The following is a 13,475-nucleotide window of genomic DNA, read 5'->3' on the forward strand; positions in this document are numbered from 1 at the left end:
GAGAGAGAGAGAGAGAGAGAGAGAGAGAGAGAGAGAGAGAGAGAGAGAGAGAGAGGAATATTCAGTTATAAAAAAGAAGGAAATACTGCTTTTTGCAAGCACATGGATGGACCTAGAGGGCATGACGCTACGTAAGTCAGACAGAAAGACAAATACTATATGATCTCACTTATATGTGGAATCTAAAAACAAACAAACAAACAAACAAACTCAGAAAGAAATAAGGTTGGTGGTTACCAAGGTGGGGTTGGGGAGACGGGAGAAAAGGGTGAAGGCGTCAAGAGATACAAACTTCCAGTTATCAGATGAGTCAGTCCTGGGCTGTAGGGGGCAGCGCGGTGACTACAGTTAGCAAACGTTGTTGCATCATTGAAAGTCACCAAGAGAGTAGGTTTTAAGAGTTCTCATCACAAGAAAAAGTTTATAACTGTGAGGTGATGGATGTTAACAAAACTTATAATGGTAATCATTTTGAGATTAAGATACGAAGGAAACGCTGCCCAGGGGTTGCCTCTGGACCTGCACTGTCACCATCATTTCTAGTTTCATTCTTCGTCGATGCACCAGCTGAGTGCTTGTCACGCTAGGCTCGTGCCCTCCTCTCCAGTGGGACACAGTGCTGGTGTCACAGGGCTGACGGGGCACCTGCGGCCATCCCACCTCCCAGCCCTGCCTGGGATCCCACCCTGCAGCCGGCAGACACTTCTCTCCACTTTGTGTATAAATGCATTCAGTGCTTGTAACAATTCTGCTCCAGTTCTGCCCTGCGGAGGAGGGTGGACCCCGTCCCAGACGAAGGAGCCACCCGCCCCGGCTGCGCCTCTCGCCTCCTGCAGGCTTGCTGTGGCCCCCCTGCCCGGCGCCCCTGCCTGCCTTCCCCTGGGGCTGGAGGCGCCTCAGGATGCCGAGACAGAGCCGTCCTTCGTGTTTATAACCTTCAGTTGCTTCAGTCAGCACGCACTGCCACTTCCAGAAGTCAGCAGTCCAGGAGGTGGCTGACTTGGGGTGCTCAGTGGGTGCATTGAGTGTGAGGTCCCCGTGGGATGGCAGTGACAGCGGCCAGCAGGGGATGGACTGGAGCAGGGCCAGGGCCAGACACTAGTCTCTGGGCTGTGGGCAGGGGACGGAGGGACGAAGCACCTGTGTGATGCTACTGGCAAAGGACAGTGTCCCCGCACGGAGCCTGGCCTGGTGTGTGGCACAGGCCACTACGTCAGCCTGGCTAACTGGGTTTCTAATCCAAGTCCTGCATGCTTCCGAGCCTGTGCGGAGCATGTCTCAGCCGTCATCAGCTGCTGTCATGACCCCTGGTCTGCAGGCAGCCAGCAGGACTGGCCGGGACCACGGCCCCGAGGGCGGCCTCCACCCTGTCCCAGGGTGATTGCTGGCTTTTCGCAGAAGCCAAATCACGTCTCCTCTCGCCTCTGCCTAAAGGTGCGTTAGGGATGCCCTCCCACCTTTCAGAGGCCCCTGCCCAACCTCCAGCTGCGGCTCAAGGGCTGAGCACCCCACCCACTGAGCACGTGTCCCCGCCTTGACTTCTGCGGCTTCCTCTCCTCACTGTCACGGATCTGGGGCTGAGCCCTGGGTTTGAACAAACTGAGGTTGGACTTCTGCTTCGAGCACTCACCAAGCAGCGGCTTCAGGCCATTTTCTTAAGTGAATACTTTGGGGACGAGGCACACTGTCACCCATGGAGGAGACGTGTTCAGTGGAACGCTCACACACGACACCTTCCCCCCGAGAAGTAAGCTGTGAGCAGAACCGCTTGACTGCCCAGCTCACCTCTGCACGCGTGAGCCGCCGGCTCAAGTGGGACAGGACTCACTGTCAGGGACGTCGCTTTGTCTGCCTCCGCCTGCTGTGGGTCTGACCAGCCTCCCAGAACGCACGTGCCTGAGGGTCACGGTCAGGTTCACTCATCCGTGTAGCCTACGAGCAGCCTTGCACCCAGCTTGCTGAGAGCTGGGTGGCCTTAGAGTTATGCCCATTAAATGAATGACTCCATGAAACGTGATGTGTTTGGTGACTATTGTTGTAATAACCTAGGTGGTAATTAAGGCAGAAGAAAAAGTGCAATGTGGAAAGGAACATAAAATAATTTGAAACTCTTCTTTCATTTTCTAAAAGGTGTTTCTGATGCTTTTGCAAGATTCCCCAAAGCAATCTGACCTCGCCCCGGGGCCCGAGCTGGACCCGCAGAGCCACCGGCCTCCAGAGTGTGACCCTGTCTACTGTGAGTACAGGGCATTCCTGCATTTGTGCGGGAGGGACATGCCACTGCCCGTCACGGGGCCCTAGTTTTAAGGTCGAGCATGGACTGAAGCAGGGACGGGGTGTGACTGTTCAGGGCAGCAAGCTTCGCTTTATCCTGCCTTGAACAAAACGGCTGTGTGTTTATGGTGTGGCTTTATGTTTTCTCCAGAGCTTATTACGTAAGCAGTTTCTTAGTATATACAATAGAGTGATGGAGACAGCTGTGCGTCTGTGTTACCTGCGTCACAGACAGCTCAGCCCAGCCCACGTTCATGGCGGGCCTCACGTGCAGGCGCTTCGCTGGGACCAGACTTACGTGGAGAAGTGGCCACGTGAGCCTTGTCTTCACGGAGCCTCTGTCCACGCGCCCCTGGAATGTGGGCCTGGGCTTCATGTGCAGACGTCTGTGCTCAGGCATCAGCCGTTGAGCAGGACCCAGATTCGGTTTCTAGGTGCGTGACTGCAGCCCAGTCAGCCTAGTTCCTGCATATTTACTGGCAGTAACTCACTGCGGAGCACAGTGGGCCCCACAGGTGTCGGGGACCCAACCTCGGAACTCTCCCCTGGAAGACTTGGTCCCTCAGGCCCCTGAATGAACAGCTGAAGTTAAGTATGTTATGATATTTCTATCAGATGTTTGTCAAACCGCGTTATTGCCTGAAACTCATGGTGTCCCAGTCGCTGCCCTTCCTTTCCAGCTGTTGGTATTTTCAGGTTTAAAAAACACGGATTTTAGACATTGTAATTGGTGTGTTAGGGTTTCTCATTGTAGTTTCAGTTTGATTCCCCTGATGATTAATTGCATTCAGCATCTCTTAGTTTAACAGCTGTCCTGAGATACAATTCACATCTCATACAATTCATCCCTTTACGATGTGCAATTCATTGGCTTTATGGAGTCGGATATCCATAACCACTGGGAATTTTAGGACATTTTCGTTACCCCAAAGAAGCCCTGTAGCACTTAGCCGTCACCGCCCACCACCCTCGTCACCCAGCCCTCTGTGGATGGGCCTGCTCTGGACTGCCCTGTAAGTGGAGCCCCACACCGTGCGCTCCTTTGTGACTGGCATCCTGCACTCAGTGCGATGTGTCCCAGGGTCGTCCATGTCGAGCCTGTGTCAGAACCTCGTTTCTTTAGCCGAATAGCATCCCATTGTGTGCATTGGCCACGTTTTTGTTTGTCCGTTCATCACGCGATGGTCATTGGGCCTGTTCCCAGTTTCTGGCTAATGACTTGAACATTGTGTACAAGTTGCTAGTGGACATGTTATCTCTTGGGTCTGTGTCTAGGAGTGGAATTGCTGGATCACCTTTTAACCGTATGAGGACTTCTAAACCGGTAGCCAAAGTGCTCGCACCACTTTACGTTCCCACCAGCAGTGTCTGAGAGACCCGATTTGTCTACGTGCTCACCAACGCTTGTCATTGTCTGTGGTCTGATGATGACCTAGCGGCCACAGAGTGCTCTCTAATTCTAGTTTAGACTTGCGTTTCCCTAATGGCTGATGGTGTGGAGCACCTTTTCATGAGCTTACTGGTCATTTGTGTGACTTCCTTGCAGAAATGTCTATCAGATCTTTGCCCATTTCAAAAATGGGACAAATTATATCCTGGAGTTACAAGAGTTTTTTTTATTATGGAATTATATGAAGTGTGATATTAACTGTGGGTTTTTACAAGATTCCTTTATGAAGTTGAGGAAGTATGTATCTATTCCCTGTTTAATGAGCATTTTTATCATGAAAGGAGGTTGAAGTTTGCCCAATGACTTTTCTGCATCTATTGAGACAGTCATGTGTTTTTTGTCTTTTATTGATTGATATGATATATTTCACTCAGTGAGTTTTGGATGTTACAACAGCGTTGCACTGGCCGACTGCGATGAGCAACCCTGGGTCTTGGTACATAATCCATTTCTCATTGCTGGATTTCATTTGCAAGTATCTTGCTGAGGATTTTTGAGTTTCTATTTATAACAAGTGTTGGTCTGTACTTTTCTCATGTCTTTGTCTGGTATTGCTGTCACGGTGATACTTTATAGACTGAATTGGTAAGTATTCCCTCCTTTTCTATGTTTTTGGAAGGGTTTGTGGAGAATTCACTAGTGAAGCCATGTGGGCCTGAATTTTCTGTGGGTATTTATTTTGATGAATAATTCAATTTCTTTACTTGTTACAGGCCTATTCAGATTGTCTATTTCTTCTTGATTCAGTTTTGGTGTTTTGTGTCTTTCTAGGAGTTTGTTCACTTCATGTGAGTTGATTGGCATACAGTTGTTTGTAGCACTGATTTACAACTTCTTTTGTTTACATAGGTTGGTAGTAACATTCCCGTCTTAATTTCTTATTCTAATAATTTGTGTCTTCTTTCTTTTTTTTGATTAATCTAACTTAAATGCCACCAACTTTGTTAATCTTTTCACAGAATCAGTTTTTAGTTTCAATGATTTTTCTCTCTTGTTTTTCCCTTTTCTATTCCATTCATTTATTTCAGCTCTAATTTTTATTTCATTCTTTCTGCTTGTTTTAGATTTAGCTTGCTCTTTTTCTCTCAGTGTCTTAAGGTAGAAGTTTATATTATTGATTTGAGATCTTTCTTCTTTTACAAGATCATCATTTACAGGTATAAATTTTTCTCTAAGCACTGCCTTTGTGTGCATCCCATAAGTTTCAGTATGTTGTATCTTCACTTTTATTTACCTCAAACTATTTTCAAATTTTCCTTTTGATTTCTTCTTTGGTCCATTGGCTATTTAGTATTATGTTTTTAAATTTCCACATATTTGTGAGTTTGCTAAATTTCTTTTTGTTAGTTCAAAATCATTCTATTATGACCAGATTAAAACTATGCCTGGTTTTAATCCTCTTCAATGTGTTAAACCTTGTTTTATGGCCTAAAATATGGGCTATCCTGGAGAAGGTTCCTCATACCCTTGAAAAGAATGTGCATCTGTTGTGATGGGTGGTGTGTTCTATAGATGTCTGTCATATCTAGTTTGTCTGTAGTTTTGTTCAAATCTTCTGTTTCCTTGTTGACATTCTGGTAAATTATTTTATCTGTTAATCGTATTTGAGAATTGTTGTTTACAACTTTTGTTGTTCAGTTGTATATCCCTCCCTTTAATTCTGTTAGATTTTTGTCTCATGTACTTTGGGGCTCTGTTAGGTGCGTAAATGATCATAATTTGGGTATTTTCCTGATGAAAGGCTTGTTTTGCACGTTTTGTAGTCTTCTTTCCTTTTTGTATTCTTCTTGACCCTTTTAGTCCATGCTGATGTTGTATCTGATGAAATGATTTTCACAAGAACTTTGTGGGCCTTCCTTGGATTTCAGTGTTAATTCTCTACTAGATAAAAGCCAGATCTTTTTGAGATAATCCCATCTCTATCTATGGCTTCTGAAGAGGTGGTGAAACCACATCATGAAGCTTCCTAGAAGCCCTCCGGTTTGATTGACCACATCTCTGAGACCCATCCTTAATCTTTTTTTTTAAAATCTAGGGAGTTTATTAGTGGAAGAGAAGACCAAAGAGGACATTAATTAATTAGTAAATCTGTTTATTTCTGTGTGTATTTATTGTGGTAAAATATCCATGGTATACATTTTAAGTGACCAGGTCTGTGGCATTTATGACATCCACACTGTTTTGCAATCATAACTGCCATCTATCTCCAGAACTTGGTTAATCTTTCCCAACTGAAACTCCGTACACAATAAACCCTAACTCCCCACTCCCTTCCGTCTTCCCCCTGCAATCACCATTCTACTCATGTCTCTATGAATTGGACTACTCTAGGTACCTCATATGAGAGGAATCATACAATATTTGTTTTTTTGTGTGTCTGGATTTCATTTGTTTTGTGTATGCATTAAAAAATGGAATTGCTGGATCATGTGGTGTGTTTAATTTTTTTGAGAAATCACCATACCATTTTCAAAAGTGACTGCAGTAATTTACATTCCCACCAGCAATACACAAGTGTTCCAGTTCCCCCATATCCTGGTCAACACTTATTGCTTTTCTGTTTCCATGATAATAGTCATTTTATAGTGTGTTACGTGGTATCTTATTGTGGTTTTGATTTTATTTTACTAGTAAGTAGTGATGTTGAGCATCTTTATAGGGATTTAGTGTCCATTTGTATATCTTCTTTGGAAAACTATTTATTCAAGTCTTTTGATCATTTAAAAAAATTGGTTTTGTTTTTTAAAGCACTTCTAGGTTCATAGCAAAATTGAGCAGAATATACAGAGAGTTTCCATATATCTACTGCCTCCCACATACACAACCTCTCCCACTATCAACATCCAGAACCAGAGTGGTACGTTTGTTGCAACCGATGAAGCTACATGTCACATTGTCACCCAGAGTCCATAATTTACATTAGGGTTCACTCTTGGTGCTGTGTATTCTCTGGGTTTTGAGAAATAATACAATGACATGTATTATCTTTATAATGTCAGAGAGAATAATTTTATTGCTTTAAAAAGCCCCTGTGCTCTGTCTGTTCATCCCTCCCTCCCTGTTAACCCTTAAAACCACTTTTGTCCACTTGCTTTTCTTTTGTTGTCGAGTTGTAGGAGTTCTTCGTATTTTCTGGATATCAATCTCTTATCAGATACATGATGTGGAAATATTTTCTCACAATCCATTCATATTAGATGCACAGAATATTTTTTTATTTCGATGAAGTCCAACTTACTTATTATTATTATTATTATTTTTGTCTGTGCTTTTGGTGTTATATGCAACACATAGAGTTCACCGACCTTGTAATTGTATATCCATGTCTTTCCTCAAATTGTAGTTTTCTGCCATATTTCTTTAAATAATCACTCTCACCTTCTCTCTCTCTCTTCTTCTTCTGAGACTCTCATAATACATATATTAGTTTTCTTTATAGTGTCTCATAACCCCCTTAGGCTCTGTTTGCTTTTCTTCATTCTTTTTTTATTTTGCTTTGCAGACCTGAAAATTTCAGTCACTATCTTTAAGGTTACTGATTCTGTCTTCTTCCTATTCATGTGTACTAGTAAACTTCTCTACTGAATCTTTCAATTCAGTTATGATATTTTTCAGCTCCAGAATTTGTTTGGATCTTTTTAAAAAATATAATTTCTATCTCTTTGTTGATACTTTCATTTGGTTCATATATTGCTTTTCTGATTTACTTTTGTTCTTTGTGTTATCCTTCAGCTCTTTAAGCATATTTAAAATAGTTGTTTTACAATTTTTATTTAGTAGGTCTGGTGTGTGTTTCTTTAAAGACTATCTCTGGAGATTATTGTAGTCATTTGAATGGGCTGTTTCCTTGTTTTTGTTTGTTTGTTTGTTTGTTTTGTGTGTGATTATTTGTTGAAATTTAGGTTTTTGAAAAACAGCCACTTCTCTTCACCTTTGCAGACTAATGTGTGGTAGACATTTCCTTGTCCCCAAGTCTTGAGATCAGCACCTGGTAAAGGAATAACATCTTCTCAATTGTCCTGGACCTGTGTCCTTGTCTGGGATGTGTGTGCTTGTTTTCTGATTTCTCCTGGCTTCTTTTAAGTGTCTTTAATTTCCCAAAGAATCTCACTCCAGCTTCTTCTTGGGGTATCAGGTGTTCTATTGTAACCCCCTATGAATAATATCTTGCTCCCAGGCATCCTACTGTCCCCCTGCAGTTTTTATGTTTTGCCTTGTGTGGCTTCCAGCCTGAGATCCAAACTACGTCGCTGTTCCCATCTGAGCTCCAAGTCAGGTAAAACAGATGCTAGTTCCTCAGGCAGCCCACAACCAGGCTAGAATTTTGCAAAAAATAATTTTGACTTTGCTCTTTCTTCTTTGAGAATGGGATCTAAGAATTGGACCATCTCCTGACTGCACTGCTCTGGGGAAGGGGTGGGGCAATCGTGATTAAAAATGCCATGAAATTTCCTACTATTTTGAATGTTTGTTTGTTTTTTGACTGGGAGTTTGCTTGGTAGCTGTAGATCTTTCATTGCCTTCCAAGCTCCTATGAAATTATTTGAGTCAGGCTGCAGTTGTTTGTTTGGTATTTCTGTGGGGGGACAACGGCTTGGAGCTTCCTATTCTGCCATCTTGCTCGTGTCATCACCTTAATCTTTTTAAAGGGCTATTTTTATTGTCGAATACCCTGACTGTTTTTATTTTTTTGAGGTTCTGGCCAAAGGTTGTACAGTTACACACTTAGCCTTTTCTTCTGCCCTGTTATCAATAGCTTTTTTGGACTTTTAGCACCTTTAAAACAATCTTGAAACACTAAGAATTTTAAAAAGTATCAATTCCTGTTATTAACATTTCTTTTCTCAATTTATCTCTCTCCTTTTTCATTTTACTAACATATAAGCATCAAGAAGAAAGAAGACAGCACCTTCAGCTGTTTGTTTGAAAAGTCTCCTTAGCTAAATATACCACTTTATCACTTACAAATTCTGCTTTTCATGTAACTGGAAGAAACAAATTTGCTAAGTTTTCAACCACTCCATAACGAAGATGCCCCTGGTCCACTTCCCACTAACTCCTTCCTCGCTGCTCTCTGAGCCCTTATGGTCAGCATCTTTACAGCTCAGTGATCTGCTAATAGTCTGTTCAAGGAAATGTCGGCGTTCTCCACCATGCTCCTCAAAATTCTTCCATCTTTTGTCCACTCCCGAATTTCAAACCATCCTTACGTTTTTCTAGTTGTTACGGCAGCTCTCAATTTCTGGTTACCAAAATCTGTATTGCTTTTCTATTGCTGCTAACGGATTACCATCAGTTTAGCAGATTAAAACACAGTCATTTATTATCTTACAGTTTCTGTGGGTCAAAATTAGGCAACAGCATCACTGGGTTCTCGGCTCAGGATCTCACGAACCTGAAACAACGGTGCCATCCTCAGTGCGTTCTTATCTAGAGTCCTCACCAGGGTTCTGTTCCAAGCCCATTGAGGTCGTTGGCAGAATTCAGTTCCTGTGGCTGTAGGACTGAGGTCCACAGTTTTTGGCTGGCAGTCAGTTGGATTTGTTCTCCGTTTCTGGAAGTCACCCTCAAGCCTTAGCCACAGGACCCACTGACAACATGGCTTGTGTCTCCGTCAGAGTGAGCAGAAGGATCCCTGTTTTGATTAACTTAAAGGCAACTGCTTAGAGACCTAAATGAGATCTGTAAGAGCTCCTCACCTTTGCCATGTGAGGTGACCTAACTGTAGGAGTGACAGCTGCCATCTTCAAGGTCTCACTCATACTCACAGGGAGGGGATTATAAGAGGGTGTGAATCACTAGGAATCATTTTAGACTTACATCTACCAAAAACAGGATTATAACAAGCTAAGTTGAATTTCCATGATACTAACAAGTTTGAGCCCCTCTTCATGTTTCTTGGCCACTTGAATTTCCTGTTTTGTAACTGTTGTTGCTCACCTTTGAATTATATATTTTTCAAGGTTAGTGTCTTAAATTTATTTTCACTAACATGCACACGGCCTACATCTTATCACATTGGCACATTTCTTAGTCATACAATCAGATGAACTTTCATAGTGCACACCAGTGTAGCCACAACTCAGCTCGAGCCGGGACATTTCCAGCACTTCATCAGGCCCCCTATGTCCTCTCCAAGTCAGAGCCCTTCCCACAAAGGTGACTTTACCACTTTAGAATAGTTTTGCCCAGCATTGAACTTTATATAAATGGAATCATACAGTATGTACAAGTGTGTGTTTTTCCCTATATATTTTATCTTTGAGAGCTATCCATGCTATTGCTTATATAATTTCCATGCAGTAATAATCTACAATCATAATTTGTCTCTATGTTTTACTGTTTATATGACATTTTTATTTTAACTGGACATACACATTATTTTCTTTTCATTATTAGCATTTTGCCTAAAGGTTTAATTTCTGAGCATTCGTTTCTTTTAAGACATTAGTTAATGACTTCCTTATGTAAGAGCAAAATTTGCTTTATGATTGTTATGTTCTCATAAACATTTTGTCACGATTGAGAATTTAGGGTAATTTACATTGAAAATTTATCACCTACATATATCCTCTGCATTATGGTTATCCATCTGTTTTGAAAATGATAATTTCATGTTCTGAATTTGGGGAACATTATGAAAATCCATGTAAATATGTTAGAAATAAAACATGCAAAAAAAGCTAATGTTGTGTGAAAAAGACTGGTAGTTTAAATTTAAATTTAAGAAAGAACCCTGAGGAAAGAAAAATTATAGTGTTTTCTATTACTATTGTAAAATATGATATAAAAAATTTAATTTTATTTTTTATTCAAATTACAAATTATGAAACTGAAAAATACATCATTTAAAGGTCTGTTTAAGTATTTCATTACTAAAAAAGAAGTAAGACCAGGATGCATTAAAACAAATTTACCAATTTTATTGTATTCTGCAAAATCCTCACATAAAACTTAACATGAGACTTCTACCTAAGTGAATTTTATATTTCTTAGATAGACCTTCATCAAAATGCTAGATCAGGATTTTGGAGACAGTGTGTGTTAAATGTCTTCAAGTCAAGTGCTTTAGTCACTTTTTTTTTTTTTTTTGGTGTGATGCACACTAGAGAAATGTAATTTCTAGGATAACTATTTACAGAAACCTTTCTCCCCGACTGGTGCCCTCAAAAATGACTGTTTTGTTACTGATTTCTGCTCCCATGCTGCACCTCCTGTGGGAACCCCATGTTTCTAACAGGCCCTGTGTCTCTAGAAACAGTTTCCAGGGGGCCAGCTCACAAATAAGTCACTTCTTGCTTCTCTGAGATTGAGGAGGGCAAAATAAAATAAAATATATATATACTTTTAGCCACAGGGAGCCCAGAAGCTGCACTGAAATGAGTTCTGAAGACTGATACCCAGGCGTGCACGTTTTTGCTCGTGCCTGTGAGACGGCGTGGAAGTCACTTCTCCATGGAGTGAGAAACCATTTACTAGCTGCCTGGAGGGCGCCAGACACTCCGATAGGCGCTTCCTGTGCATTTTCCTCGTGCAGTCCTCAAAGCCAGCTTGGAGACAGGCTTCACTGCTGCTGTTATCCGCTCTCAGTGAAGAGCCTGAGTTTAGAGAACTTCCCTGATCTGCCCGCACTCTCCGGAGGGCCAGCGTGGGACACCTGTCCAGGCACCACGCCTGCCCCTGCAGTCTCCAAGGGTCCTCTCCTTGCAAAGCCGTTCCCAAGGCCCGATAAACTAGCCTTTGTTATAATCTTTGAAATTTACATAGATAACTGGATTAACTAGTTGACTGCCTGAAAAATGTAGTGATCTCACATCAGAATGACAACCTGGAGAATTTGTGAGAACACAGATTAAGGAGACCTACTCCCAAATTTTCTGATTCAGTAGTTCTAGGACGGGGCCCGAGAACTTTCGTTTCTGGCAGGCTCCCAGGTGATGCCGCTGGCCTAGGCACCTTGCTATCCGCTGCTTGGGTGTGAGAGCAGGAAAATTCTACTTAGAATCATCAGTTCTGGGTCTGTTCTCTCTACTGCTTTCTAGCAGTGCACTGGTGTTATGGACTGAACTGTGTCCCCCAAATCTTACATGTTGAAGCATGTCTTTCAGGGTCGTTCATGTTGTTGCAAACGGCAGGATCTCCTTTTTTATCACCGAATCATATTCCGTCGTGTGTGTACCATGTTGTCTTTATCCATTCATCCATTGATGGACATTTCATTGTTTCGACATATCTTGGGTAATGTTAATAATGCTGCAGTGAACATGGGGGTGCAGGTAGCCCTTTAATATCCTGATTTCAGGGGTCCGGCCAGGTGGCGTGTTGGTTGGGAGTTGGCTTGGGACGCCAGCTCTGAGCAGCAGGGTCCCAGTTTGGATCCCATGTGGGGGCCAGTGACGCTGCGCCCTCTACAGCTAAGATGGGAGCTGGGCTGGGCTGCCATGAGTTGCCAGTGATGGCATAGGCTGCAGTGGGGCTGGCTGGCAGCGGGCGTGAGCTTTCATGAGCTGCCGTGGGCCGCTGTGAGCGGCTGTCCAATGGCCAGTGGGCGGCTGCCTCACCCGGGAAGAACGCAGTGATGGTGCCAACTTGGGCCAGTAAAGTGACGTCCTCCACAACTAGACTGAAGAACAACAACAGAAAAAGGACAGCAACTTGTCTGCTCCCCTTCCCTGATTCCCCAATGCTGTTCCCCTCTCACAATTCCCCCCGCTCAAAGAAAAAGAAAAAAAAAACAAAAAGCGATCCTGATTTCAGTTATTTTGGATATGTGCCCAGAAATGGGGCCTATGGGTCATAAGGTAGCTCTGTTTTTGAGTATTTCAGGCCCTTCCACACTGTTTTCCGTAGCGGCTGCACCCATTTCCAGCCCCTCCGAAAGTGCATGAGGTTCCCTTTTCTCCGCGTCACCAAAAATCTCTGCTCAGCAAAGGAAACAAAATGCAAAGGGAACCTTACAGAGCAGGAGAAAATATGTGTGAACCATCTATTGGATAAAGGTCAATATCCGGAATATATACGGAACTCCTACAGCTCAATAGCAGAAGACCCCCAAATAACCTGACTGGAAAATCAGCAAAGGACTTGAATAGACATTTCTCCAAAGATGTGCACTTGGCAGACGGACATGTGAAAAGGTGCCCGTTGTCACTGCTCATCACGGAAGCGCGAGGCAGACCCACCGGCGCTTCATCTCAGCCCTGCTGGGTTGGCTGTCACCAAAACCATCACCTCAGCCCTGCTGGGTTGGCTGTCACCAAAGCCGACCAACCAACCCCCCAACCGACCGACCAACCAACGAACCAACCAAGCAACCACCCAACCAGCCAGCTAGCCAGCGACACACAGCGTGCGTGCTTATGCAAACGGCAGATTCTCAGCCCCAGGTCCCACCAATTTTGCTTCTGAAGACTTAGATGCTCCTATTTTTAAACAAGCACCCGATTCTCTTAGGGGTCTGAGGACGCTCCCAGGAAGGGCAGCCTGTTGGAGTCTCTTGAAGCTCGAAGTTCACGTGGGAGACCACAAATCCGTCTCATGCAGAGAGAACCTGGACACGGGGGTTTTCTCTTTCCGAGGCTTCGCCGCGCCATTGTTTGCTCATGAAGCAGCCTTGTCTCTCCCCATTTCCACCTGAGACCTGGGATTGCGTTGAACTCTCAGCTCCGGGGTTTGTCAGTACCACTTTACCTACGATTCCTCTTTCTCCCACAGCCGAGTCCTCTGTATTTCATTGCTAACTGCCACTCCT

At 43.4% G+C, this 13,475-nt stretch overlaps 1 protein-coding gene across 1 annotated transcript in view; it reads left to right on the plus strand.

Moving 5' to 3' along the window:
• ABCA13 (ATP binding cassette subfamily A member 13) overlaps nucleotides 1–13,475 on the plus strand; it is a 235,256-nt gene that overhangs the window by 122,754 nt on the left and 99,027 nt on the right. The window contains exon 32 of the mRNA XM_019652970.1: nucleotides 2,131–2,236. Within this exon, the coding sequence (XP_019508515.1) occupies nucleotides 2,131–2,236 (106 nt within the window). The remainder of the gene's footprint in view (nucleotides 1–2,130; nucleotides 2,237–13,475) is intronic.

Source organism: Hipposideros armiger, unplaced genomic scaffold (assembly GCF_001890085.2).
Source record: "Hipposideros armiger isolate ML-2016 unplaced genomic scaffold, ASM189008v1 scaffold_191, whole genome shotgun sequence".
In the NCBI taxonomy this organism is placed as follows: Eukaryota; Metazoa; Chordata; class Mammalia; order Chiroptera; family Hipposideridae; genus Hipposideros; species Hipposideros armiger.